The following is a 27,653-nucleotide window of genomic DNA, read 5'->3' as shown; positions in this document are numbered from 1 at the left end:
TAGTCTCTGCTTGCCAGATATTTAGCTACAGTATTTCTAGTGTATCTTGTAAACAGTTCCCAATTTTACAAATTATCAGTGGGGTTGAACTTTCATTCACATGGTTAAAGTGTAGGTGCTGTGCTGCACTGGATGGAAACTTCTTCCTTGACAAGAAAAAAGCTCTGTACCTTTTTTACTTTATATTTTCTCTCCATATAGGAAGAGGTCAAGTTTGGTTTGCAATAAATTGTCATTTTATAAAAATAGAAGGCAAGAAAGTTCAGCTGAAGCAATTGGGTTGCCACAGACAGATGTCACATTTTGATTTTTTTTTCTCCTATCCTATTTAAACATGTCTGCTTTGTTTTGAACCACATGTGAAGACCTCCTATCTTTAAACCTAAATAAATTTTAAAAATTCAAATCTATTTTCAGCCAGTTCAAATACAGTTAATTTGGGGTGGGGGGGGGGGGGGTGGAAACAGACCATTTAAAAATAGGGACTTAGATAACATTGACTTTGCTATTATTGTCCTTAAATATTTTTAACAATTACCAGTGGTATAGAAAAAGGAAATTTATGCTGCACATATAATCACAAACAAAAGTACATAAGCAGGTTTAAATGATCTGTTTTAATTTTAATACACAAATATATATTTAATATATTGTAGTGAGGAGCATAAACTGTTTTATCCAGGGTAATTTTCTTCTCATTTATTGTGTGTTGTTGGATAAAACTTCACAGGTATTCAGGTTCTCCTAGATTCTGGCTATCATAAATAAAAGAAAATTTGGGCCTTAAATAAGTTATATTTTTATGTTAGCAAGCACTTTGTTTAGCTTTCCTTCTTCACATAAATCAATTATTGAGGTCTCCTTAATTAAGAACAGAGTAGAAACATTTTCATCGTTGTTTTTTAAATTTCCTTTGCACTGAAGTGCTATGGAGTTAAAACACCAAGCACAAAAGTGCACAGCCAACCATGACTAACTGCATAAAGCAAATACCAGGCTGTACGATCAAAACCAAGAGTCAGCGCCGCGCATGTGGAATAACAGAAATCATCCCAGCAAAACACTCCACACACGTCTCACCCACCGGTGTGCACGCCTGCCCAGCCCGTGTCACACCTCAGGAATGCAGTCACCAACAGCAAGGGACTGCAGCAGAGGTGAGTACCCGCAGGGGAAGCAGCATTTTTCCTGTGCCTTGACAGCTCCTCATGGCTCGGGGATCGTCAGCCATGAGGAGGGAAAGGCAGAGCAAGCTGTTCCTCAGGACATGCTTCTCTCCTTGCAGCTCTTTTGGAGGCATCCCTGGGGAGCTGTGCCAAATCCACACCTTGAACACTATTGCCCAGGGCAGGCAGCTTGCCACGTTCAAGCCAGAAGGCTGATGGAAGGTGGCCATTATCCATCCTCACTGGTCACAGATCCATGTTTCCCCAAGGCACACAAAATCATCATTCCATGTTGTGTTTAGGGCTCTGACAGAGTCCCTGTCTTTATTATCATTCAAAACCACCTCCCACCCTCTGCTCAGTTTTCTCAGGAGTTGCAAAGGCCATTCTTGTTTGAGCAAAGAAAATAATGAATACCTGTTTATAGGATGCAACTAAGAGCGGGGCATGCTGGATTTGCCTGGGAGAGGATATAAAGATTACCAAGCATATTTTTTTTACTTAGTGTTTCGAAACAAACAAACAAAAACCCAGCCCTCTGCCTATTAACTGGAAAACAAATCCAGCTTAAAATTTTTGCTCAACTCTCACTGCAGGAAATGGGAAACCTTCTGCTGTTTCATGGGGAATTAGAGCAGGCCAGAAAGATGAGAGCAATAACAAGCAGCCACCCACCAATAAAATGCATGTAGTAAAGCACTGTCACAGAGATCAAGGGCTTTGCATACGCTTTAGGAAGGATTAGATTTCATTGTCACTTCAAGCCAAGGAGGAGGAGATTCCATATTCCTGCAGTCATTCATCCCAGCTACTCCCCTACTCCTAAGGTCCCTCTCTACTCTCAGCCAAAGACCCTTAAAAAATGCTGCTGATAAGTACTAAATATTTTAAATCCTATGACTATGACTTCCATCAGAGGAAATTAAATGCCAGCTTAATTATCTCTTGAATTCAGTGAGGACTCTAGCTGAAGGGTAAATTCAGCTCCACTGTGAATGGAAGGGGAATGCTGGGATGGCTGGGAACAGAAATCTGCACCCTGTTCTGCAGCTCTACCGCCCCGGTGCTGCTGTGTTTTGTATTTGTCAGAAGCAGCACGTCTGTCCCTTGGGAGACCAGTGCAGTCTGGAGTGTCCCTGGAGAACAGGGCAGTGTTCCACTGAAGATGATAACTCAGACACAAGATTATCCATGTGTATTCCCATCCTTTGAGCCATATCAGGTACCCCATTCTGTCAGTGATGAGCCTTTTCCTGTGCAGGTTCTTAGTTTGCTGACCTCCAGAAAGTGTTGAAAAGATTTTTGAGAGGATACCTAAGTGACCTATTTTCTCTTTAACATAATTCCTCTTGATTAATGAGTTATATAGGTTCAAAACTGATGACAATTTGTGTTCTGAGTCTTTAAAATAAGTGCTGAGAACACTGTAGCCTGCTAGATAGGCAAACTGGCTATCCTAGGCTTTATTCCTACCTTATTCCTAAAGACCAGTTTGCACCTTAGATCCACTTCTGTAAAACAAGGCAGTTGTTCATCTTTGAAAGTGCTCTGAGACACAGGATGAGATGTGTGGTATGTGTGTGCAACGGGGAACTAAACCATACTTGGTGCTTTGCAAACAAAAATTGGACAAAATCTATACCTTAAAGAACGTATAATCTAAAAATTAAAATAAAATAAAAAATATCAACTGCTGTCAGAAAAACAAACAACCCTTTTAGAACTAATAGTAACATTCAGACATATTGATACTCTTTCAGTGCCCATCATTATTTACTTTTTAAACACAACTAAATATAAGATCTGTTCAGTTCCACATGTACTTTTTTATAAAAAAAAATATAAATGAGGTTAGTCTAGAAAAATATAGTTGTTTTTAGATTACCGGACTTAATTCTGAATTCCCAGCAGTTTTCAGATACTGACAGCTCAGGAACTAAGAGGAACAGCTATGAAGCAACCAGACTAAAGATTGGAGACAAGTCCAGTGGCTGCTGCAATATCATTGATGCAAGAATTTTGCTCAAGCTCTTGGGAGGTTTCTAGTGATAATGCCAAACTAAAGTGCATTTCTGTATATGTGTGTGAATACTGCAGGATATTCTTTGAGAAAATAAATGCTGCAGGTGGAGCAGACTGAAATCCCTTCACTGACACAGGAACCTTGGAATGCCTTAAAACGACACTGTGGTGTTCAGGTGCAGTATCTTGATGAGCTCTGTACAGAGGTCTTTGTGGTGCTGTTGGTACCTGTAGGGAGCAGGAACTCTTTCTTCAGATTATTCCAGAAAAAGCTCTGACAGCCTGCATTGTGGCCTCTGTGATGCAGCTTTTAACCTGTGGCTTGGGAGGTGATTTGAAACTGCCATCTGTGTGCACTTGACAGAAGGCTGCAGACTTTCTAACTTGTGATTACAGCAATCATTAGTCAGCCCTGCTTTTGGAAAATAGAACTTCTGCTACTACATGACCCTCCTCCCCCAGTCTGCTCCATGCCTCTACAGTTTTGAGGAAAGGGAGTGAGCCCCCCAGCTCAGTTGCTTGCCTTGTTTTATGTCAGAATCAGAATCAAGTGCAGTTCTTACAAGCAAGGGAATGTGAAATAAGAGTTTCACAGAGACACTCTTTCTCTACTGTTGCCTTGACTGGAGAGGCTGAATGAGCTCTCTTGGACCTAGACAGCTGGTTGCACACATTTGCTTGCAATTTGATAATTGAGAATGAAGTGAGCATCACTTTGCTGCACCCTGCATGCACTGGAGTAAGCCTGGCGCTCAATGCAGAGCCCACCTGCAACAAAGCAATTAATCTAAAATTTACTGGGACAGGGAACACACCACAGAGGTTCTGTTGATGCCAGGGAGACCATACTGCCAGTCTCCTTGCCACATTCTCCCCAGTAAGCACAGCATCTCGCCCTTAGGACAGAGGAATGGGTTTGCCTTTTCCTTTTGTTCCTGTTCTCTCTGAGAGGGGACAGTAATGCCATTTGTATCCTGCATACTGGCAGGTACAGCTAAAGCACAGACCGAGGCTCTTTCTGAGCTCTCTGAGCTGTCTGATGAGCTGAAGGAGCAGAATTTCTGCTCCAGCTGCCAATTAGGCAGGTAACATATCCCTGAGAAAGGTGGTGTGTAAGAGCTAATTATTTTTGTGTGCTGCTGCCTGAATAACTCGAGTCTGCCAGGTGCCAAACGCCCCTGGAAATCTGTGGGAACTGAAAGGCTCAGCTTGTTCCTGACTCTTTTATGGAGTCAGACCCTAGAAAACTTCAAACTTTTACAACAAAGGCTCCTTATCTGCCAGGCTTGAGAGTGATTCATTCTCATGAGAAACATGAAGTAGAAAAAAAGGCCTCCAAGCACTGGTTCTGGCAGAGCAAGATGCGTGTTCCCCTAAAAGCCCATCCCAGAGGTGAATCAATGCCACTGTACCTTCCACCATTTCCTCACATTGCTGTTCCCCTGCTTTTCTGTGTGAGTCACTGAGTTGTGATCTCTGGTTTTGGTGCTTCTACAATCTTGTGCAATGTTGTCATGGCTGTTATGCAGTTAAGCTTTATCTTTGCATTAAATGAAATAATCTGTATTTTGGATAGATAAATGACCTAAATACCAGCATGTCTGGTCTAACACAGCAGGTTTGTAGAAAGTGGTGGCGTGAGGACAGCTTGGTTGAAACCTGGCTCTAGTGTGGTAGCCAGTCATTTGTTAGTTCTTAATTGTTTTCTTTTCCTTTTTTTCTCTTAGTTGTCTAACTGCGAGTGATAAAGAAAGAGAAGACACTGTCATTGTACACATGAACTGATGTGGTTTTACTGCATTTGGCCACACACTTAAAAGAAATATGCTGGTACAGAGCAGCCACAGGTCTTATCTCTGCTGCCACTCCTTTCACAAAAGAATGATCTTTACATCAACAGTTTCCACCCTTGGCTTGATAACGTTGCAGTCCTCCCTTTTGCTCTTGGTCCGAATGCAGAGATTAAAAACACTCAGTTGATGCAAACGGTGGGTTGGTACAACACACAGAATGGGGTGTAGATGTGCTTCACACAACAGAGAGCAGAATTGAAGGGGAAATGTTGCTCGGAGGCAAGACGCCTCTTTAATTGATTATGGCAAGGAAAATCAAATACCATATTTGCTTTTTTCCTGGAGTATATCGAAAATGATCATAACTAACATCTGTTCATGTTAAGCAAATACTTGTCAAGATTTAAACTTCTGTTTGCATACAACTCTGAGTAGTGCATCTTAAAGTCATACATATTCATATAGAATGAAGAATGCATAATGTCTGCATAAAAAGATAAGCTGTATGACTATATATGAAGACAACAACTACAATTCTCACAGCACTGTCATTGGTTAATTTTAAAATATTCAAGCATTATTTAAAAAACAGTAAGCTGAACTTAAAACTACACTACAAAAAATTGTATAACTGAACCAATGCTGACTTGTTTTCCTCAATATTAATCAATTGTAAAGTTTCCCTTTTTTTTTTTTTCCCTAACACTTTTTGTTAATTCTTTGTTATTTTAACCTCCAGTAACACGATCAGACTTCTTCTGCCTCTGGGCAATTGAGTTATGCTCTGATCTCGGGTTCTAAGGGAAATGTTCAATTTTATTTTTTTCCACAGTTGAATAAACAGTACCATGTATACTATCTCTCGTGTTAGAATAGTGTTGTCTTCACATAAGACTCAAATAATGGTATTAGTCATTCATTTCCTTGTACACATACACCCTATTGCGTGTTGACAGGTTTATAAGGATGCAGTGGCAGCCGTGGGTGCTGGGAAGCTCCTAGACGACAGCCTTTGAATCCTTGCAGTCCTGAGCAATGGTGCCTGAGTTAGTCTGTTTATTGTCTGCTTTCTCTCCCAGATGCTTGACTTGTCTGAAAGATTAATACATTAACAAGAGTGGTAAGGTCCAGGGTTGCACATCTTTAAGACATGTTTATTACCAGATGGCACATGAGATTCAAAGGTCACTGTGGAAGGTAACATTTTAAAGTGAAACAACAATATTTATGTTCAAATACTATGCTGATGAGATCATATGGAAAAATGTTTCTGATTAAATTAGTTTATAAATAGCCCCAATATATCTACTGAAAATTCCGAATGCCACTTTTAGTCTTACTTCTTTTATTCTATTACTTCCTAATTTATTTAGTAACACAAGACTACTTTCTTACATAAACAGACTAGCAGCTGGAAAAAAATCTTTACTGGATGGGCAATCCCACTTTCTTACATAATTAAAAATCCAGTGTGAAACCCTGTTCTATTGTCTGCTGCTTAAAGCTAAATTCCATATCAGAGTTTTTTAAGACCTGAAAGAAATTTCCACTTTTAAATTCTCTGAGGAAAAATTCAGCTTGCAGTCATAATGACTTATTGGCAGATAGCTATGCTTATTTACAGCCAATATCATGCGCTACAACACATTTGACAAAAATCATGTTATGCTACTTACACAGAAACCATACAATGGAAAGAAAATCCTTTTCTTTAGCATTTCCACAGGACTATCTCATAGCTAATTAGTAAACATTATCAGTTACACTAAACCTGAAATCGTGTTTATCCTCTCAAATTGTCACAAACTGTATGTAAATTCCAGAGGAAATAGTTTTGCATAGGTCTAAAAGGGCAACTAAGCTCTTAATTAACATTTCTTATCTACCATGCCACACAGGCATTAAAATGCAGAGGATTTAAATGGTACTTACTTTTCATGTGATCCGTTCTCAACTTTCATAGCTCCTTCCACTGGATCCAGTCCTTGTTCTGAAAACTGTTTCAAGGCACTTAACGCTGCCTGAAGAAAAAATGAGTTGTCAAAAAACCCACTGGCACAATTATCTTAGCACCAATTGAAGGAAGGTGTGTGTTTTGATATTCTGGATTCAATTAATTTCCTGTTTATTAAAGCCATCCAGCCTACAGAGCTAAGAGAGTGGGTGCACAACAGCTCCACTATAAAGAGCTGTGCTTGTGCATGGATTGAGGAGATCTCCTTCTTCCTGGGCATATCAGTGACTCCCATTTGTGCCAATGCAAGCTTCATCACTTACAGAAAGAATAGGATCTACTTTCAGGATTCTTGGCTTTCTGGCTGTAAAGTCTCTCCAGCTTCCCCACATGCTTTCCTAAAGCCCACACTTTTCAGAGATCCTATGGACAAACTTTGAACTGCAAATGGTTGCAGAAGGTGTGAGAAGTGTGAAGAGGGTCAGCAGGACACTACCAGCACTCCAAAGTCAGATCTGGACAATGTTACAGCCTGATGTCTTATACACAGGTAGTGAAATGTGCTAATCAGGGGGAGCCTATATGGTGTGATTAGGGAGAATCAGGAATAGAAGAACAGTCAATTTTTATATTACATTTTCCATTGCATTCTTCATTGACCAACTTCTGCCTCATCTGCTATGAGTCCTCTCTTCTTCTCTTCCCTCTATCTGCTTTGGTAAAAAAAATTCCTTTTTCGTAATCGATTCAGAAAAGGTTGATTATGAAACTCTCTGACATTACACGGCAAACTTTGAAGATTGAGCCAGCACAATAAAACAGCTGAGGTCACTTCTACTGAGAAGGTGAAATGTAAAGCAGAACCGCAGAATGGATTTTGCTTTTTGATCACTTCTTCCTGAGATGCATTCAGAACTAATCACAGGGGAAAGAAAAGGTGACTTTTCACATTGTGCCCTAAGCTAACACCTCAAGCAGTGGAACTGACTGGAGGCCCTAAAGTGCTGTTCACAGTGAAGCAATAATTGTGAAGCAACAATTGCTGCTCTCTTCTTACTTGTTGGGACAGAAAGAATCTGTGACTCTATCTTCCTTTCCCTCAGAGACCAGGGACCCTGCCTGGAACAGGAGCTGCCATTGTAATGAAGTATTAGATTTGCCTTTGTACTAATTCTTTGCCTGGATTCTCTCAACAACTCCTTCGCTTGAAAGGTGTGTTTACACAACTTAAATATTATTAGACAATGTGTATTTTGGTGAGATGAATAACAGCACAAAAATTGCCAGGCTGCCCCAAAGTAAAAGATCTTGTGTCCCATATTTGTCTATAGTAATGACTAGCTGCTAAAGCCTCAGAAGGCTGTACAAGGCACTCCCACCCGTCACACATGAAAGTAGAATCTTTCTAGTCTGTGAAATGTTATGGTTCATGCCCTGACAAAAAAAAAGAAAAGAAAGCTGAACATTTTATGAAGTTTCTTGGTAAACTTCAGATTATCACTGTTACCTACAATCCACTCCACCTTTACCATGTGTTCTGAGCCTCCTGTATGAGATCCCACTATTGGATCTTTCACTTATGTCACTCACTGAGTTCCCCAGAGAGAATTTTCTCTTTCCTCATTTCTTCTGGTTTTCTTGAAGTTTTGATATATTTCCATTCTTCACAAAAATTCTTCCTCTAGCACCTCATGGTGTCCCTTCACAAGTTTCACATATGCATTCTCTACTCCTATAAGGTCTAACCACCATTTATCTTTCCACCCTTGATCTTGACTGCACAGCAAAATCACTGCTCATCACAAATAATTCCTCCAGTGGCAATGAGGACTTTCAACTACTGCCCTTGTAACTTTTCTGTTCCAGTAACCCAACATATATCTTCATCCCAATTTCTCTCTTCTCCTCCTCTCCCTGAGGTCCTTTTCATCACAGTGCAAGCACGACTTCATGTGAGGAAGGGAGTGATTTGGGCTCCTGTGCATCCTTGTATTTTAATTGGTCATGGGTTAGCAACTGTGAGAAAGAATCCAATGGGTAGGGACTGACACCCAAGAATCTCCTGTCTTCTCACATCCATTTTTTCCTGATGCACATTAGTAAAACTATCAGAATCTCCTTCCTTCTTATGTATGGTAAACCAAAGCCCATTACCAGGTAGCACTGCAAGGAGGGAAGGAAGCTGACATTGGCTCCTCCCACACAGTTAAACTGCTACCTCACATGTTTCTCAACCTACCTTGTTTACTTTTTCATACCCACTCTTAGCTTCCTTGTCTGATGTGTGAATTGTAAACTTCTTGTGGAAGAACTTTGTGTTCAGGTTATTTGTTTGTACAATGACTTGGACGAAAATGCCCTGATCATAGTTTGTAAGGAGAGCCAAGTAAAGTTTCATTCAAGATTAAATCACAGATTGATCGTATGATCTGCAGAACAGTCTGGTTTCAGTTAGGGGGCACCTGAAATCCTGAAATCATCAAGAGATTAATTAGACCAACACAAACATCCACATTCTAGAACTGCTGAGTAGCTCTGTTACTTACTACTGTTTTACTCACAGAACTGACTACTTGCAAGGCAAGTAAATTACAGAAACTACAGAGCAGCTTTCAGGGTTGTTTTCCAGGAAAACTGATTTGAAACTTCCTGGATGAACATTAGCCACTAGCTTAATAGAATCAGATCAAGAGAGCCCCTCTCCTCTTCTAACAGCAAGGGAAGTACTGCAATATAAAATAATGAACACTTTGCCTATAAGCATGGATTATTGTGGCACTGGGAGCACAGGAACGTATGGCAGTCAATAAAGTAAATATAGAACAATTAGAGAAAACACATGAAATGAAAATATGATTCAAGGTGTTCAATGATAAGCATGTTTAATATCAACACAATTTCCAGATCCTAATGCCTGTAGCATGGTGCAGTCTCATTTCACCATCTCACCCTTCTTCAAGCCATGTCTTTCCCAAACTGAAATATGACATTAAAGATAAAATCTCAGACCTATTGCATTTACGAAATCAAATATCAGAGAGAGCAATCAGCAGGGAAGCAGTCCTGTGCCTGTACCCTTCATCTGCCAGCTACAGGTATCAAGGTGTTTTTGTGAGCACTGTTGAAGCCTGCATTTTTTCAGCTCCTAGATGCGCTCCCACCCAGGACTCCAGCAGCTCCCAGGGCTAAGCTTTTCCTACCCAGGTTCTCCCAACCTCCTACACCTCACAGTCCCTCTTTAACTTCCAGTTTCCTAATATGTTCCAGGTTACTATGATGTCTGATTTCTTTTTCATGGAACCATGTCGTACTCTCCATTAGTTACATGTGAGGGAAGCCTAATTACTTGTATGCCAACATTTGCAACAAGATTGGAGTTTTGGAAAAGTTTATTTCCTTTTTAAAAGGTTCATTCATGGGATGTGGCTGAAGGGGACTAGAGAAGTGGTAGAGAGAGCCTTGCAGTGTACTAAACCCCAACCCCCCCTTTCTTTCTCCCATAGCCTGCTTGTATTTGGAAGGATCAGCAAGCTAAGAGAAGCAGGTGAGTAAACAATACTTTGGATCTTAATTGATGTCTTTAATGTTTCTTCTCTCCCCATCATGCCCCTAGACAGACATGAAGATGCTGGATTCAGGAAGGAAGCTGGTAGCTTAGAGGCTGTGACTTGAATAGTCAGCAGAGCGACACAGAGCTCAAGTAATCTGCAGTGAAGAAGAGTTACAAGCAGACACCAGGGTAATTTAATCCATGATTCAATTCTATTAGTCCCAACAGATTTACACCACTTGGCTTAAATATAACTTATGAATGGCAGATAACTTAGGTTAAATGAAAAGGAAAGAAAAGAATGGAACATTTGACAGTGAATCTGGTGAACAATTTCCTCTTTCAAAGGCTCAACACTTCCTTCCATTGATATTTTTCTTACAATAGAGCATCTGCACAGATACAGAGAAATTTTTCTCTCCCCCAGAAGATTTTACAACTGTTTTGTGAGTGAAGCCCCGTAGGTTACAGAACAGATGTCCTTACACATTTCTTGTATCACTTGTGTTCTGTGTAGCTACAACAGTGCCAAAAATCCGATGCCAACAGGATGCACCGCGCTGCTAGCTGTTTGTCTTGGCTGCCATTTCCATTACTAGTATGTGTGTGTATCAGGATGGGGATGGATGTTTCCAGTCATTTTTTAGCTTTCCTCAAGTCAATTGGCAATTAGTAAATAGCACTGAAACTTGTAAATATTCTTCCTGTTTCTCACTCTGAGGATTAAGTGTCTTATAATGACAATCTAGTAACATGAGATCATTCTCTAGCAAGAGCAGCAGACAGGCACTCCACTAGCCCATATGCATTTAAGATCACATCCTCACGATAAAATTTTCATTTTGTTTTAACACAGTATGTGGCTTGTGTTTTTCCTCTTGAATCTATATTACATTTCAGCTTATTTCATGAAACTGAAAATTGTAAAAGTTTGTTGTTCTCTGTGGCTCTTCCAGTTGACTTTACCAAGGATGTCTGAGACAATCCTAATAAACACAGTGCTTCATACTGTTACTTCACTGGCAATATGCCTACTAACATCAATTTTCTAAGTACATGAAAAAGCATATTCAGCTTGGCCTTAATCAGTGTTTTCTGAAGACATAAAATTACAGGCAGAAACTGCAAGACAGACTTGTCAGGGTCTAGAGAAGTTCACGGAGGACAAGATTTTATTGCATTTAGTAGCTGGGTCTTAGTTAAGGACTGAGTTTGCTGAGTCAATGATTCATTGTGGTCATGTTTCTTGTAGTCACATGCCATATGCATCAGCAAGTCTCTGTTGCTCAAGTTTAGGCTTGAGAACATGTTTGCATACCAGGTAACCATCATAGACTCTAGTCCTGGATTTTAGTTTCTAGCCAAAAGCCTAGACAACAGTCGAGCATGAGCAAAACTGGTAGTATTCACAAACAAATCAACGTTTATTTATTTTCTAAATCAAAAATGTCCCCCTAATCAGTGAGTTTCTTTACCTTTCCCTGACTACTGAGGCCTCAAAAGGCAGTGTCAGCTGTGCAATAACATTGCAGCAAAGCTATCTGCATCAGTAATGAGATGCATTTCATTAATTTTTAATATATGGATTTTAATTTCACGTTGAAAGGCTATTGAAAAAAACCCCAACAATATTACAGCTATAGAGGTTTGAAGGCTCAGTGCCCCAAAACTGAGCAACTATTTAAATTTGTGTGTATTCAAATTATTGTTCTGGGTGATTGCTTTTCATTTCTCTAGATGAAGAAAGAAATTTTTTACTAAGCTTCCACCCGGCTTTAACTTGCCCACACTCAATACTTCATGCATAGAGAAATGCACAAAGAGAAGATGTATTTCTTTGTGTAGACTTACATACATGCACACAAAGTAGTTAAAATTTGACTCCTTAACATACCTATTTAATTCTCTTGAATTTGTCAGGTTGGCTACATTCAAGCTAAACAAAAACTAAGTATTGCAAACAAATCCCTTTCCCCCACAGCTTCTGTTGTAAATGAATTTACTATATTGCAAGCAATAACTCCTGCTAGGAGTTTTCATTGCTTTCCTTTCAATGTGCTGTTCTCTCCAGTTGATTAGATTTCATGTGAACCAATGTTAAAATCTGTTTGAATATTAAGTTTGGAAAGGCTTTTCACAGCACAGTGTAAACCTTAATTAAATGACTTTAAGCTCTTTCCTCATATGTTTATGATATGCATGAAAAACACAGGGTTATAATCTGATTAACTCGTGTAGTTTACATGGAAATAGCATTTTCCAAAACTGGTTAATCTTTGCACAAAGGCATAGTCACCTGATAGGCACTACACTTAAGGCTACTGATTGCACCTGTCAAGAGAAGGAGCTTGGAGGATAGGAGGAGTCCAGTATTTTCAAACAAAGAGTGATGATTCACAGATGTAGCTTAGAACAAGTCCCATGTTTTAGTTAATGCTGCGTCCAGGCAACTCATGCAGCCAGAATTTAAATGACACACAATCCATGTACAGCCTGACCTTGCCAGCTTTCTGGGGGTAATCCTAAAGTAAGGATTAACTGTTCTTGAACAAATTTTCCAACATATTAAACAGAGCTTCTATCAACAGCATGCATGTCACCTTCTTCCACAGAGTTTCATTGGACACCTGCACTCATTCCTCCATGCTTCTTAATATGCTGAGAAGTGCATGGAGTGAAAGACACTATTCAACAGGGAACTTTATTTCCATAGGTTTTGATCTTCAACCTAAATTCATCTACTTCATCTATTGAAGAGACTGCTTAACAGTAGAGAGAGTCAACTGGGCATGGCTTATTTTCCATGTGAACCACCATACCCAAAATCTGACTGCCATTCTTGTGACCATGCAATAATTCCAGGAGTAAGGAATGGTGAAGCATTCTCTTAAAGCCCAAGAAAGAGCTGCATAATCATGTGGAGCGAGGCAGTTCTATTGTTTTAATGGTGATAGAAAGCTTTCCAATCACAAAGAGAGAAAAGCTGAAAAGCACCTATTTAAAAATTAGTAAAAGGTATGCTTTTGTATGAAGAGGATTTAATAAATGATACTTAAAGGCAAACACATCTAAGTTAACAGAATATAAGAGATTAATCCAGCATGGAGAGGTTAGTGTAGTTGCCAAGTTTAGGTTGTGTTTTACTTGCAGGTGGGAACAAGAGAAGAAGGGGTTGCTGAAGGATCTGTATGGGACTCGGACTGCACGGGACTGTTCTTTAACCTGCATCTTCTCACACCCCTCCCACACACATATTCCCAGTTGAAAGGGGAAATGTACTCAAGTGCTACCAAGACATTTGCCTTCATGACAATTTATGCAGGAAACCAGTAAGTTGATGCTTGTTCATGAACATCTCAAAAGAGCTTTCAGGTTCTGTGCCAGTATCTACTGAGGGGTGTGTACATCCTCTAATGGTGAAGTGAGGTGTGAAAGTTGGGCCCCAGTACCAGCACTTAGCATAAATCTTAAACAGTTAAAACAGAATTAAGAGTTAAGTAAATCTTCTATCAGATATTTTCAGTATTTTTTCAGTGTATCTGCTATAGATTTTGTCTAGAATTCTGGAAGTTCTTTTAAAGTAAATTTATTTCTAAATTCAAGAGTCCAAATTTTTGATTCAGTGGCTGCAATTCCAAGAATACAGAAAGAATCATAAATTATCACAGCTTACTTATGAACATGAGGGAAAATATTTTAAAATTAAATTTCCAAGTGTTTGCACTACTTATATACAATAGAACTTCACTAGACAGCAATTAATCTTAAATTAATCTTGCTTCTAATTTTATATCCTTAAACAAAAGCTACTTAAACACTAACTTTTGGAAAGAGGTAGACATTTAAGTAATGTAGGGGCTTTCAGTAATTAGGGACTTCCAAATGAGAGTACTTAGATGGTCAATTATTGTATTGGTAGGTAGAGGTTTAAATTATGCAACTAAGACAACACTCAAGCATGATTGAGGAGCTGCAGACAAAAATGATAGGAGATTTTAAGAAAGACAGCTTCAAATGTAAAGCTGAAAACAGCAGAATGCATATCCTCAGGCAAAATCCTGCACCAGCATTGAAAAAAGGCCATGAATCACTCTCTCATCACTGATGGCTGGAAAACATCCTCATCAGCTGTGTTCTCAGAATGATCTGGTTTGTTTATTTATTTATTTATTTATAGGCATCTCTCCACATCACTGCAGTAGAGTTGCAAGTCTGCTGCCATTAACCCCATACACATTGCAGAAGATTTTGACCTCTTGATTTTAAATAAGTTGACTGAGATTCCTAATTGTGTAAGAGTTTACAGTGGCTTCTAAAATATATTGTGTTAAACAATCCTCTTCCTTCATCTGACCTCCACAGCTCCATCCTGGTTTTGACATCACTGCCACTGCCTTCACTGCATGGGTGTCAATACATAAATGACAGTGTTACTGCCCATGAGGGAATGGGCCCTGACCCACATAGAAATGTAGATAGATACATTACTATGTGGGTCAAATATAGCTAGAACTCTTTTAACAAAATTAATGAGCTATAAGCATTTATTCTGTTATTTAAATGGTTTTCTTAGGTAATTGCTTATACAGAGTGGTCAAAAACCCCCCAAAAATTAAAAGATTTTAATGAACTCCAAAATATCCATACCAAAATGAGTACACATCAAGATTCAAGCTATCAAGTATTACTCAATACTTGCATCCACATGGCTACTCTTTCATTAGTGAACTGAACTTGTAAAACACTCTCACTAGCGCTTAGATACTTTTTGGTTCTCCTTGCCAATATCCTCTTCTTCATGAGACAAAGTGTCACTAAAGAACAGAGGTGGTTTAATTAAACCTGTTTTAAAAGAGAAGGAAATCAAAGCAAGAGACCATGAGCACAGAAAGGGCTGGCTCAAGGTCAGGCAATAAAAGTAAGAATCAGTTTTACTAGTTTACATGCATTTTGTCATAGGCCAAGATAGAAGGAGGGAGATTCTGAATGAAGGTATTTAATGATAGAAAATTTTGATGTCTGCACTGCAGCCATTTAATTCAAATGCCTCATTCCTTTCACTATCACTCATCAAGCTATCATCTTCCCAACAATGCAAAATATTTTCTATAGAGGAGAAAAATTCTCCCTTATAGGAGAAGATGACTGGTGAGAGCCTCTCAAAAATTTTTCTTTGCTGAAACAGTCTAAAGAGTACTTTTCTCCCTACAATGTTTAACAAAACTACCTATTTTTTCTTTAGACTTGACATATTTTTATGTCTAAAGATCATACACTTTGCTTTAGACACGGGAGCAATTTCCTGAACATCAGATTCCTTGGTTTTAACAATTTTAGAAAGAATGTTTGTTCTCTCATGCTGAGTCCATTACCTTAAATTTTAAGCTCTTGTCAATCTAAACATGACTAGAAACTTCGGTTTGAAGACAAAAGCAATAGATTACACCTAATGCAAATCTTTGGCCATTGGTTTCCTCAAGGGGCAAATTGCAGCTGGAACAATGGGGGAGTTTAGGGCTCTGGATTCTTGCATTACAACATCTGTAATGAAGCCCATGCACTAAATTGCATCCTATCTCTGCTTCTGTGAAACTCTACTCCTGTGGCCGGCACACTGGCATTCAGAGAAGGATACTTCCACCCTCAGAGCCCTAATGACCAATCCCCCTCTTCATTCTCCAAGTCTCATTTTACAAGTGTGCATGTATGTCCAACAAAGTACCAAATCTAGATTGACAGCTAAAAGCATTATATTTAGCATATATGGCATGTAATTAGAAACTTGAGTGTTTCCAAAAGGAACAAGTTTTTGATTCTGATCTTAGAGTATTCTTTCACTGCATTAGCTGGTATTTTTTTTCCTAATTGAAGTTGATTTAAGTGCGAGCGGAGTCAGACCCAAGAGCAACAGGACAAACTTCTCATCTGAAGTAGTTTCTAATATAATTTTGTCTTTGCTAACTGTTGATGGCTCATCCTCATCCCATTTTAACCTACAACCATCAGCTCCCTTAATGGAAGTGTCTATAAAGATCTTCTCTAAAATATGCTTTTCCAGCACACTTAATGTCTTTTAATGTCTTTCCAATTAAATCCAGATGTGAAAAGCTTAAGGAACAGTTCTCAGGACTGAAAAAGATGACATAAATCTTGCAGCTGACAGAGATCCCACTGAGCTCAGTTGGGGAAATTCACAGAGGACTTCTTGTGGGCCAGAAAAGCTGCTGGGTATAAAGACAGATGTGTATACTCCTATTAAAAAAATTTAAATAAAAACTGACTCCTACAATGAGGTATCCACAATTATCAGGGACATTACTAACTCAATCCCTCAATGTGCTGAGCACATCCTGTGCAGTACAAATTTCCCTCATCTTTTTGGGAAGTTTATCAGAGTTGCAGGGGGTCACAGCTGTTTGGGAAAGAGCCCCTCACCTTTCAGGACTGCACCTCTTAAACCACTGTAGGGGCTGATACTGGAAAGCACTGTCTGTCTTGCTCTCATACTGCTATCAACAGGGAGGTAACACACTCTGCAAAACAATCCTGAATTTTGGTCCACTCTCCTTTATCTCTTCCATAATCAAGTTAGCTTATTAAACTGTGGTTTTATTAGACAAGACTCTCCAAATGTGATATTAATTATAAATTCTGACCAGTAGGATGGGAAACTGGTCATTCTTAGTAGCTGACTACCACTGCTGTGCAAGTGTTGTTTGTGCAGCTGTCAATTTGGGGTTTGCTTTGCTGTAATCACTTGCACACCCTTAGGATTTTTTTTTTTTTTTTTTTTTAACAACAGTATATCATCTTATTTTCCAAACACAAACTGTAAATGTAGGCTCAGATCAAGCCACATCTTTCAGAGGGACAGGAAATACTAACACACACAGTTTGTATTAAAGAATGTCTCTAGAAAACTGCCCAATGCTAACAGCTTTCATAATTTCCGACCTTTCTGCTACTTAGTTACTTTTGAAATTAGTAAATTATCCAGACACATCAATGATTTTTAAAGAGCTACATCCTTGTGAGACATCTGAAAAGAGAAGAATGTTCCAGGAGAGAAGAAAATCCCATTTCTAACTGAAACTTAAACTTGGGTCCATGTTCATTAGTGATGAGAACTTCAGTAGTGACATTTTGGATAGCATTACTTAATTTCTTTGTGTTTTTCTAGTGTCCATACAAAGATTTTAGCATGATTTGGGGTTCATGAGTGAGTGTGCAGAACTACCTGAATTAAAGGACAATCTTGTGTCCTCAAGTACAAGAAGTGATTCAATATTGGGATCTGAACAGTAGTGCAAACTTAATGCTGAAAGCAGCAGGCTCCTAGACACACACACACACACACACACACACACACACACACACACACACACTCTCTTGAAGACAAAATTCTGGTTGACAGCTTGCTTTACTTTTCACAATGGCCAGCACTTTTCAGACTATCCCTTCTTCAGGACTGAAGGCTGGATCTGACTCCCACCAAAATCACTGCTTCATGACCATCACCCAGGAGTCAGGAGGAATGCCCTTCCCTTGGAATGAGCTGCTGCTGCCATGAGGATCCCACTCTTGGCTAGCTCAGGGAATGAGCTCAAATCTTTTGCACTTTGCTGCCAGGGACCACCAGGCCAGCTCTGATTTATAGCTTTTTCTTTACAGTTTTATGATACAAGAATGTTCACTTGTAATTACAACAGCATTTTGTTGGCTCCCTGCCTTCAATTGGGTATGTGCAACACCATATCCTTCATTCCAGACTTTTTTATGTCAGGACCCCAAATTTGAGAAGTACATCAGTATTACAAGGATGCTGCAGATCTTGCTGCTCCTTAAAAAGGAGACTTGTACATATTTTTTCAGGGGGACATGTAAGCAGCTGGATCTGACATTCAACTAGGAGTCTAGCGGAGAGTTGGTCAAAATTCTTCCTCAGAAAAATACAAACTGAAGAAAAAACTTTGTATGGGAATGTATGGTTTCTGAGAAAAGGTTTTTTGGATCCAAGATAGACTCTTCAGTCATAACATCACAGACAAGTGCAAAATATAAGTACTGCACTAATGACTGTTTGGTTGCCATATCCATATACTTGTTGATTTATCTTTATGAGAAAAATTCAACAGGTCTCTAGTTTATTTAAAAGTGAACTGAAATACTTGTACTCTTGATGTGTTTTCTGGGATAAAAAATCTGTTTTATTCAAAAGAAGGTGACCCTGCCATTAAGCTGCCGTATCACCTTGAAGAAACACTTGAGCTCAGTATTTTTCAGACATACACTTAGCTCCTGACTTTGAGATAATCAGGTGGCACATTTCCATCACTTGTGGTTTAAACTTGATTTTGTCATTTTCCATAGAGGCATAACCTCCTTCAGAGAAAATTCCAGGTATTTCAGATACCATTTAATAGTTAACTGTCAAGCTATTTCCAAGTCTTTTAAACAAAGAATACTTCTGTGCTAGCTTAATTTATAGAGCCATATATGTCCCATTTTAAGTGGATGTGATTAAGAAGAAACACTAAGCTTAGATTATTCTTCTAAATGAGAAAAGTTTAAAGCCAATAAACTGTATCTAGGATTTTAACTGGGAGATGAAATAAAAGGCACATTTGTTCCTGGTCACTGAATTTTTAACCTAGGTCTGTTGCTCCTGCTGTTAAGCTCCTATACATTCCTTACTAGCCTGTAGTGTCCAGCATTCCCAGCTTGGAATTAGAAGTGAACTGCAAAATAAAACCAGGTTCTTTTGAGAGCTATTGTATGGAAAGCATCAAATATTCTGACAGAAGGAGGCAAGTGAAAAGGCTAATTTTTAAAAAGAGGTCTTTTACAGATTCTTAAAAATTTAGACTACATGTATAAAAATTCCAACCTACCATTTAGGTCTGAGAATTCTGGCAGTATTTGAAAAATGGGAAGATGCTGCTGAATCTGGTGGAATAAATGAAAGCTGTACTCTGTCTAGCTCCTTAGGAAAGAAAAGGAGAAGTTGAGCCTTATGCTGTGACTCAGGTCTCTATCTCACGTGTGAGAATACTTTTCAAGTGCCCCAAGGTTTGCCTTTAATATACAACCAGCATGAAAGAAAAAACCCTGGGTTTCTAGAACAAAAAAACAAACCTGTACTGTTTCTGTCCCTCCTGTGCCTTTTCAAGATATATTCTTCTTTTTTTAAAAAAAAAGTAGAATATTTTGACTTGCCTTTTTGTAATACAGGAGCTCTAATATGACTTCATTGCTTCTCCTTTTAAGTCAAAATCCTGTGAGAGTCTTTGGGTATTTCCTTAAGGTGAAATAAATTAATCTGCTTTCAGTGGCTCATCACTCTGGTTATCAATTTAAATGACACCATTGCAGAAAAGCCTCATAATACCCCTCATAGCCCCCTGCCTAGTCCAGTGCTGCTTTTTTACACACAATTTCAAGCATTTCTTAGCAAATGTGTCTTGAGGTGAAGGATTAGTCCTCACTTAGAATCAGTAGCAGCTACCTCCCTGTGCATCTTTTGGAATAGCAGACGTATTTTTTATTGGATTATTTTCTATTTTCTACTGCTTACAGGTCTCCTTTTTAAAGGAAAGGCCAAATCCAGAGTCAGCTTCTGTTGCTGTTTGTGTGTTGATTTAAGTAGGAACTGGCCTTGTTCACTTGGATTTGCTTTAGTCATTAAGCCCCACTTCAGTCTGCTACTGGACAGGTAGAAAGATAAAAAGAGTAGCAAGTGGCACCTTCAGTCATCTCCATGATTGCTGTCCTGTGTGTTTTTCTGCTATGAATGGCACATGTTGGGTACTGTGTACTTCAAAAAGTGCTTCAAGAGAGACAGCAGGAACCAGATTTCCTCAAGAACTTCTTAAATTCAGGAACCTCTCCAACTAGTAGGTCACTAATGAAGGTTAGACACTCCTTGGATTAACTGAGCTCTGCATCTATGGACCTGCATTTACTCCATTTACACTTGCAGTCAAAAGTATAGATATATGTCCAAAAACTTTACCAAACAGCTGGGCTTCAGTCTGGAAGATCTGCTAACGGCTATTTTATCATTTCTTTCTAGCATCTATTATTAAAATTCATTAACCACAGCTGTCAAAAAGAGCTAACTCAAAATCTTGCTAGTTACAAAATAACCTGTCAGGATTAGATTCAATAAAATTTCAGGTGCTTACAAATTAGGCGCTGTAAGAGCGAAGCTTTAAACAGCACATCCCTGGAATAAAACCAAAGGCCTAAAGTTAAGTACTCAGTTTTTTTACTCAGCATAAAGTGCAGAGACTGAAGAATGAGCTGAGAAAGCTACATGGTGAGCCTGGAGCTACCTGCAGGCAGTGAGGCGCTCCAAGCCTGGGGCTGAAGTCCAGGTCCTCTCTGGAGTTCTTCTGCAAAGCCTGGCAGCCTGGTCACCTGGCTGCTACAAATGGACAGTCCTGTCCTGAAGGCTGCTGGCCCTTCAGCTCCCTCCTCTGCCTGAGCAGAGCTTGCTGCTGTCATTGAGAAGGTGACCAGCAGAGAAGGGGGTGGAGGTGAGACTCTCCTTTTTGTCCTTTTCTCGATGGCACAGATGTGAGCAGTGCTGTCCGGAGTATGAGACGTACAGATTTCAGATTTCCTAGCTTTAGGTCAACAACCTACATATCCTTCCTCCTAGGTGACAATCAGTGATAGGGAAGATTCAGCTGTTGCAAAAAACCAAAAGTCAACATACATGGATCAAAGAAAGGGAGGAATCTGACTCCACAGGCTGATCACAGCAGTTACTAAGCTGTCCTGAGGATCACCCCATGCTCCCTAGATAATTTCTGTTCTTTATCTAAGTGGTACTTTAGCAGTAAGTTCAGAAGTGATAAATGCAGGAATTGCAATCCACTAGTTCTGCTTTTGGGGGCTGCTTTAAAAGGTAGGATGCAATAATATTCTTGCTCATCCTTTCTCTGTGCAATCCTGAGTATTTTATAGTTTTGTTATGTGAAAGCTCTGGTTATCTGGGAAGGTAGATAAATAGCTGCACATGCATTTAGACAGTCTCCTGTGACGTGTAATTGTTAATACCTGAAGGCTGTGGGAAGAGTTCATGTTTCCTGACTGTGTAAAGCATGGAAATCACGAGGAACTATCCAACCACAGCTAAGAAGAAAAGCCCTCAGGATGCTGTTTCATTTAACATTCTTCTCTATAAGGCATTTTAATGAATATACAGCTCAATTTTAATAAAAGATTTTATTAAGATAAATAATAATAATCCTTCACTATTCAAGCTCTCTTCATGCAAATGATCCAATAAGCCTGCACATGTATGCAAACCCTTTGAGAGGGTTTCCAGGATCAGGATACAAGCAATTTTACTATGCCATTACAGAATACAGTTAAATTAGTTAAAATCAACACACTCAAAATAAAAACAAAAATACTAATGTAAGTTAAATGATAGTAGAGAGTAAAACTTTATGTCCAGTCTCAGTTAGTTCTAAGAATTTAATAATTTTAGCTGTCACATAAACAATAAAAGCAGAGCATGAAGGAAGCCCTAGAGTTCTAAGGCTGCTACCAGAAGCAGAGAAAATCCACACATAATGTTATGCATATTAGACAGTAATATTCCTCCAGCACAAATAAGACCTAACTGAAGCCATGCTTGAGATAACTGTCATGCTATCGAGTTACAGTAAAGAGGAGATCAGACTTATTCTTTCCTTCCCAATGAAATCAGTATAAACAAATCATATAATGTTTGGACACCAAACTCCTGAAACAAAGAAACCTAGAAAATCTCTTAAAGCCACCCACAGACTCCCCATGCTGGTCTGTGATTATACAACTGGAGAAGATCATCCAAACTGTGATGTAAACCAATGTCAGTCTGCAAAGGATAGTACTACAGTGGTTCTAACAAAAAGTAAAGCAAGTCCCTGGAAGAGCCATCAGAAAGGAATACTTTCATATTTACCACCCATTTTCCCTGTTAATGAGGAAAACTTTTTAAAGCTTAGAGAAAGAACTGAATCCTTACACTAAGGATACAAGACCCAGACTCTCTTGTGCGTTTTTACTCGGCTGCAAAACATATTCAGCTAAACAAAAGTGAGCCTGGGACCAGCTGTAAAGGAAAGTACTTCTTAATGGACCCCACTGCTTTTTGTATTTCAACCTGCTCCTCTATGCAAATCTTTTTGTCCTCCTTATTTGTTATGTGCACACATTCACCGTCATTTTTAGAAATACACATGCCAAACAGCATCTTTTTTCCCTACAGACTACTCACCAAGAGAGACGATCCAGTGCTGAAAACCTTTCCATTCTATCAGTAAAATACAGTGTTTCTGTAGATTGCATTTCTACCTCAGAACTGTCGTTTTGCTCCTGGCCTATCATCTGGAAACAAACTGTTCTAGACCTGAAAACAACACGTGCCTGTCTAGAAGAGATGTGAACGGGTCCAGCTCTCTTTCTGTAGACATGGGCCCAGGAAGTGTAAACCTCTGTGCACCCTTAGGTCAGGCTTCACAAGATCCAGGACACACAGTGCTAAGGATGCTAAAGCAGGGGACTAACCCAGCTGCCCTGAAGGTGGGATCTATGCCATATCCATTTTTTACCCTGTTTCTATTCAATTTAGATTCCACGAGGCTAAAAAATGTTTAACTGAAGTAAGGAGCTAATGATACAGGGCAAGCCCATTTTTAAATATTCTGCATTCTTCCTTTCCAGCTATGCCATGGAGGAATTTAATATTCACATGTATTTAGTAAAGATACTCACTTCATTAGAATCAGCCACCCTGTAAATTGGTTGATAGTTTATGTTTCCCTAGCATTAATTTCATTCTTGTTTCTAAGCCACAATTGACTGAACTGTAACTTGGTATCAACAATGGGCATTAATCATACAAAAGAAAACAAAAGAAGCAGTAATGAACTGACAACGTTTGTTAGTCTTCTCCAGTGAGGGTGCAACAATTAGCAATACAGTGAATATCAATCATTCAAATGCTGAAAAAAAAAGTCTGTATAAAGAGAAGAAATGAAAAATGGTAGCCGACAAAAACTCAACAATCTTGGAGAAAAAAATATCTAATAATTATTATACTTAATGGACTGTGAAAGAACACTTCATTAATAAGATGGCAAAATATTTTGTACTAAAATTAATAAATTCTCATTCCTAAGAAAGTATGCTCTGCAGAATTTACAGAAAGTTTGTTCTTTCATATAGTCATATATGCTTCTTATATATTGCTAACCTTCAATCTTTTTCAATCTTATTTACAATAGCACGCCTGACTAAAAGCTGTTCTACTGGCATCAGTGATACCAGCAGCTGCACATTATCAACACACTTGTACATGAAAAGTGTTTTTGATGAACCATAAGAAAAAAGATTCTATCTGTTCTTCATGATCACTAGCTCTCTTGTGTTTTAACTACTGCAACGATTCCATCAAAGCTCATCATATATGAAGAACTAAAGCAAAATAATTTCCTCCAATATTTTACATGATTTTCCATATGCAATTTTAACTTACAGTGTTTATAACTAAATATAAATGATTATGAATTATAAAGACAAAATACAAAAGTCAAAAAATGTATCTTTTGAGTTATGTGTTCAATCAAATATAACTCTCACCCTTTACTAGAGAAGGGACAGGAAGAAGTCTTCAATAAACTTCAGAATCATTTGCTGATATTTTCTATATCAGAGTTGCAAGTTTACCACATACACTGAATATTTTAATAAACACCATGCTTACTTGGCTAATAATTTCTAAAAAGAGCAAACCCCTCCTTATAACAGCTGCAGTGGCCCAGATGTCACAAAAGCAGAATGCCTTTGCTATGCAGGGGAGGGGCAGGCCTTCCTTTGCACAGGCACGTGGAGGTCCCAGCCAGCACAGGCACATCCATGCCTGATGGGGTAAGCATGGAATGAATTCATTTGCTTCTGTACACATGGCAAAGGAGGTTCAGACCTGGAAAATAGCAGTTGCAGCCCCATGCACCAGCTTCCCTACTCTGCTACAGTTCAACTGCCCAGTTTTTCTGATTCGGCAACAGAATCAAGATTTAGCCTTGAAAAATTGACTCAGTAGAGAATATGATGTGCATGTGCTAAATAACAATTTACTGAGTAGTCAGAGCTGCTTGTTTCTGATGAACAGCAATGTTTGGCAGGCAAAGTTGCTACCCATGCTGTTTGCTGTATGCAAAGGTAACATTTTCTATTGTGGTCTCTTCAAATTTCTTAATACATCATTAGACTAGACTAGAGCAGGCAACAAAAGCTCTGATTTCTCCTGGAAAACAGCAAAGCCAGCTTCTTCCTTGCAAAGCATTGTGGAAGGTCCTACTTGGTACTGCTAGAAACTCCAGCCTCTGCTTTCCCTGGGAAGCAGCAGCACAAAGCTTCTAGTCTCCTCCCAAGTTTGTTAGTCTCTCTGTCCATAATTCATGCTTTTTACCAGTTCCCTCAGCAGCAACATATCAGTCATTGGGCCCATTTCACTGCTGTGCTGCTTCAACCTGCAGGCTGCTTTGGCTGACAGGGTGGATCCTATCCCTGGACATTCAAAGAGCTAAACATAGCGCCGAAGGGGAATGGAAGAAGCAGGTTTCTGCCTCTAACATCCTACAACTGGAAAAGGGTAAGCAGAGCATGAGGAGAAGCTCGAGATCAGACAGAATCTGTGATCCTCATCATGCAAATGAAGGACTTAGTCATGCAGTTTTCTGTTTGGAGAATGCTAGCAGTAAGGAGTAACTTGACAGCTGCACTCTCATTATAGCCAGTTTGGATTCCTCTGTATTCTTCAGTCATTGTTTTATTACTTTGCATTTAGACATAGAAAATTCCATGCACCTGCACTATGCAGCATTAAACCCCATATCTACTAAATCTGCCAACAAAGAAGCTGATGGAATTATTTGATGTGGTCACTCACTACAAAGTGGGTTGAAAGCACAAGCCTCTCTCAAGCCCACCCCTGTGGAAACAACTGCAGCTTTTTACTGATGTGGGCAGGACCCAAGCGAGCCAGGACAATTTGCAGCACACTTGAAAAATAAGTTATTTTTGAAACAAAGAAACAAAGTTTCTTTGTTCAGCTTTAACACGTTTCTTGACTTGTATTACCCACTTCTCCCTTTCCCATTCCCAAGGAAGTTTCCATTAATCATCCCTCTAATGGAAACACTTGTGTCTGATCACTGAGCAGTGGACACAGGCGTAGTCTGTGGGCATGCACTGAACAAGAAGCCCAAGGGAAGCCTAGCTGAAAAGTTTGGGAAAGCAAGGATGCCTTTTTAAAATAAACTTTGGAGAGGTCAGGGGGACAGCAAGGGGTCAGCACCAGGCAGCCATTGGGTGAATGGCACAGGAGAAAGACAACAACACTTGTCATTAATTATATCTGTTGGAATGCTACACATTTTCCCCCCCAAGTGGTAGTACTCCAGACATCCAAGCACAATCTCTCCCACGTCCCACTTGACCCCAGGCAGGCACATGCCAAGAAGCTTTCATACACTAGAAGCCAAGAAGTAGCTAATACAAGTGGAGCTTTAAGAATTTAAATTGTCCCTCCACCTCAAAACATTTATTTCCTTTAGTTCCAGGCCATCCTCACAACTGTCTCATTTACCAGTGAAAGACATATTCTCTTAGAGCTAAATATGGGTAGATTTCTGTGCCCAGCCTCAAGATAACAAAACTCCCAACTTTCATTGGAGAAGAATAACTACAGGGAAGTGGACTCTGCTCAGAAGAACTCTACTCCTTAAATCTTGCAATGTACATGTAAATGGTAATGTACCATTTATCCAGGTCTAGAGGTATCTGATCTATAGAGGTGTTGTCTCCTAGAAACACTTTTTGCAAAATGTCTGCAAATGCCAGAATGAGTCACTACTGCCAGTGCTCTTGCAAAACCTTGAACCATACCTATTTATAAAGCTAAAGTTTCATAAGCAGCAGTATCTTTTATTTTAATTAAAAAAAACCCAATAAACCGTTGGTTGCATAAGAAATGGCAAGCTAGTAATTAATGGATGGACCCATCCTCACTTAACCCTAAATTCACCAAGCACATAGTCAAAGTTCATTGTTGTGTGCAGAAAGAAACAGAAAGAGTCTAGGTATCTCTAGAGTACGAATTAGCCTCTCCTAAATAAACAGATGGGAGGAATGAGCCTTTGGAAATGCTTCTCTCTGTACTTCCACTACAGAAAATCTCATAAAATTAACCCAACCTGGAAGCATTGCAGGCATCTGAAAGGTATGCAAGATGCTTTAGTGACTATAGTTTATGAGGAAGCTTTGAGCATTATAACTCCAGCACAGTAGTTATAAATCATAGTAGTTGTAAATCACAGCAGTTATAAAATATGGAATTAATTTACCTGTCCATGTGGTGAAAAAAATTCTGCTCACTTGTGCACTGAGAGGCCAGAGATGTCTTAAAATCAGCCTGCGGGGTTCTTTGGTGTATGTGAAACAAAGAACCAGACTTGGGCCAGGGGAGAGTCACAGTACACTGCAGAACCCTGTTTTGTGCTATTGGAGAGATAACAACTTGAGCAAGATCGATCTGGATATGCTCAGCCTTGCTAATGGATTCTGATTATTAAGGGGGGAAGAAAAGTAATGACTGAACTGGGGCAAGCTTCACTACAGGCTACACTATTCTGTGGCTTAAGGACAAATTCCCCCAGGATACAAGCAAACTCCCTACCTCAAATCCTTATTTTGGGATCACAGTAGCAAATAATTTATCTTTTTGTAGAGAGCAAGGAGACTTTTAGAAAGAGAGAACTCTTCCATCAGATAAAAAACCAGACTGTTGTCTGTGTTTTCACCTGAATGATGTATCCAACAGGAAGTACTTAAACTGTTACTGTCTGCCAGTTCAAGCTTCAGGATAGGCTTTGAACCCACAGCACTGGAGCCCAAGTCACCAAACTTTTTTGAGAGCCCTCCTGTAAGTTTTTCTCTGTAGTTTTCAAGCTTTCATCGAGTCATAAAACATGGAAAAAAATAGGCTCACTCTACCAACAGAAAAATATCATGTAAGGAAATATATGCTGTGGTAAGTATCCACAGGAAGGTATTAATCATTTTTTTCTACTAAAAGAAGGAAAAAACACCCAATGCTGAAAAAGTAG

At 39.2% G+C, this 27,653-nt stretch overlaps 1 protein-coding gene across 2 annotated transcripts in view; it reads right to left on the bottom strand.

The window, feature by feature from the left end:
- Window positions 1–4,962: 4,962 nt before the first annotated feature.
- Window positions 4,963–27,653, bottom strand: part of STAU2 (staufen double-stranded RNA binding protein 2) — a 170,228-nt gene continuing 147,537 nt past the window's right edge. For both annotated transcript variants that reach the window (XM_084214937.1, XM_084214938.1), the window contains 2 exons: window positions 6,914–7,002; window positions 4,963–6,073 (listed from right to left, as the gene is read on the bottom strand). In XM_084214937.1, coding sequence (XP_084071063.1) covers window positions 5,980–6,073; window positions 6,914–7,002 — 183 coding nt within the window. In that variant the 3' untranslated portion in view covers window positions 4,963–5,979. The remainder of the gene's footprint in view (window positions 6,074–6,913; window positions 7,003–27,653) is intronic.

Source organism: Fringilla coelebs (genome assembly GCF_963513975.1).
Source record: "Fringilla coelebs genome assembly, chromosome: 1".
NCBI lineage: Eukaryota > Metazoa > Chordata > Aves > Passeriformes > Fringillidae > Fringilla > Fringilla coelebs.
This window is presented reverse-complemented; position numbering and strand designations above follow the sequence as displayed.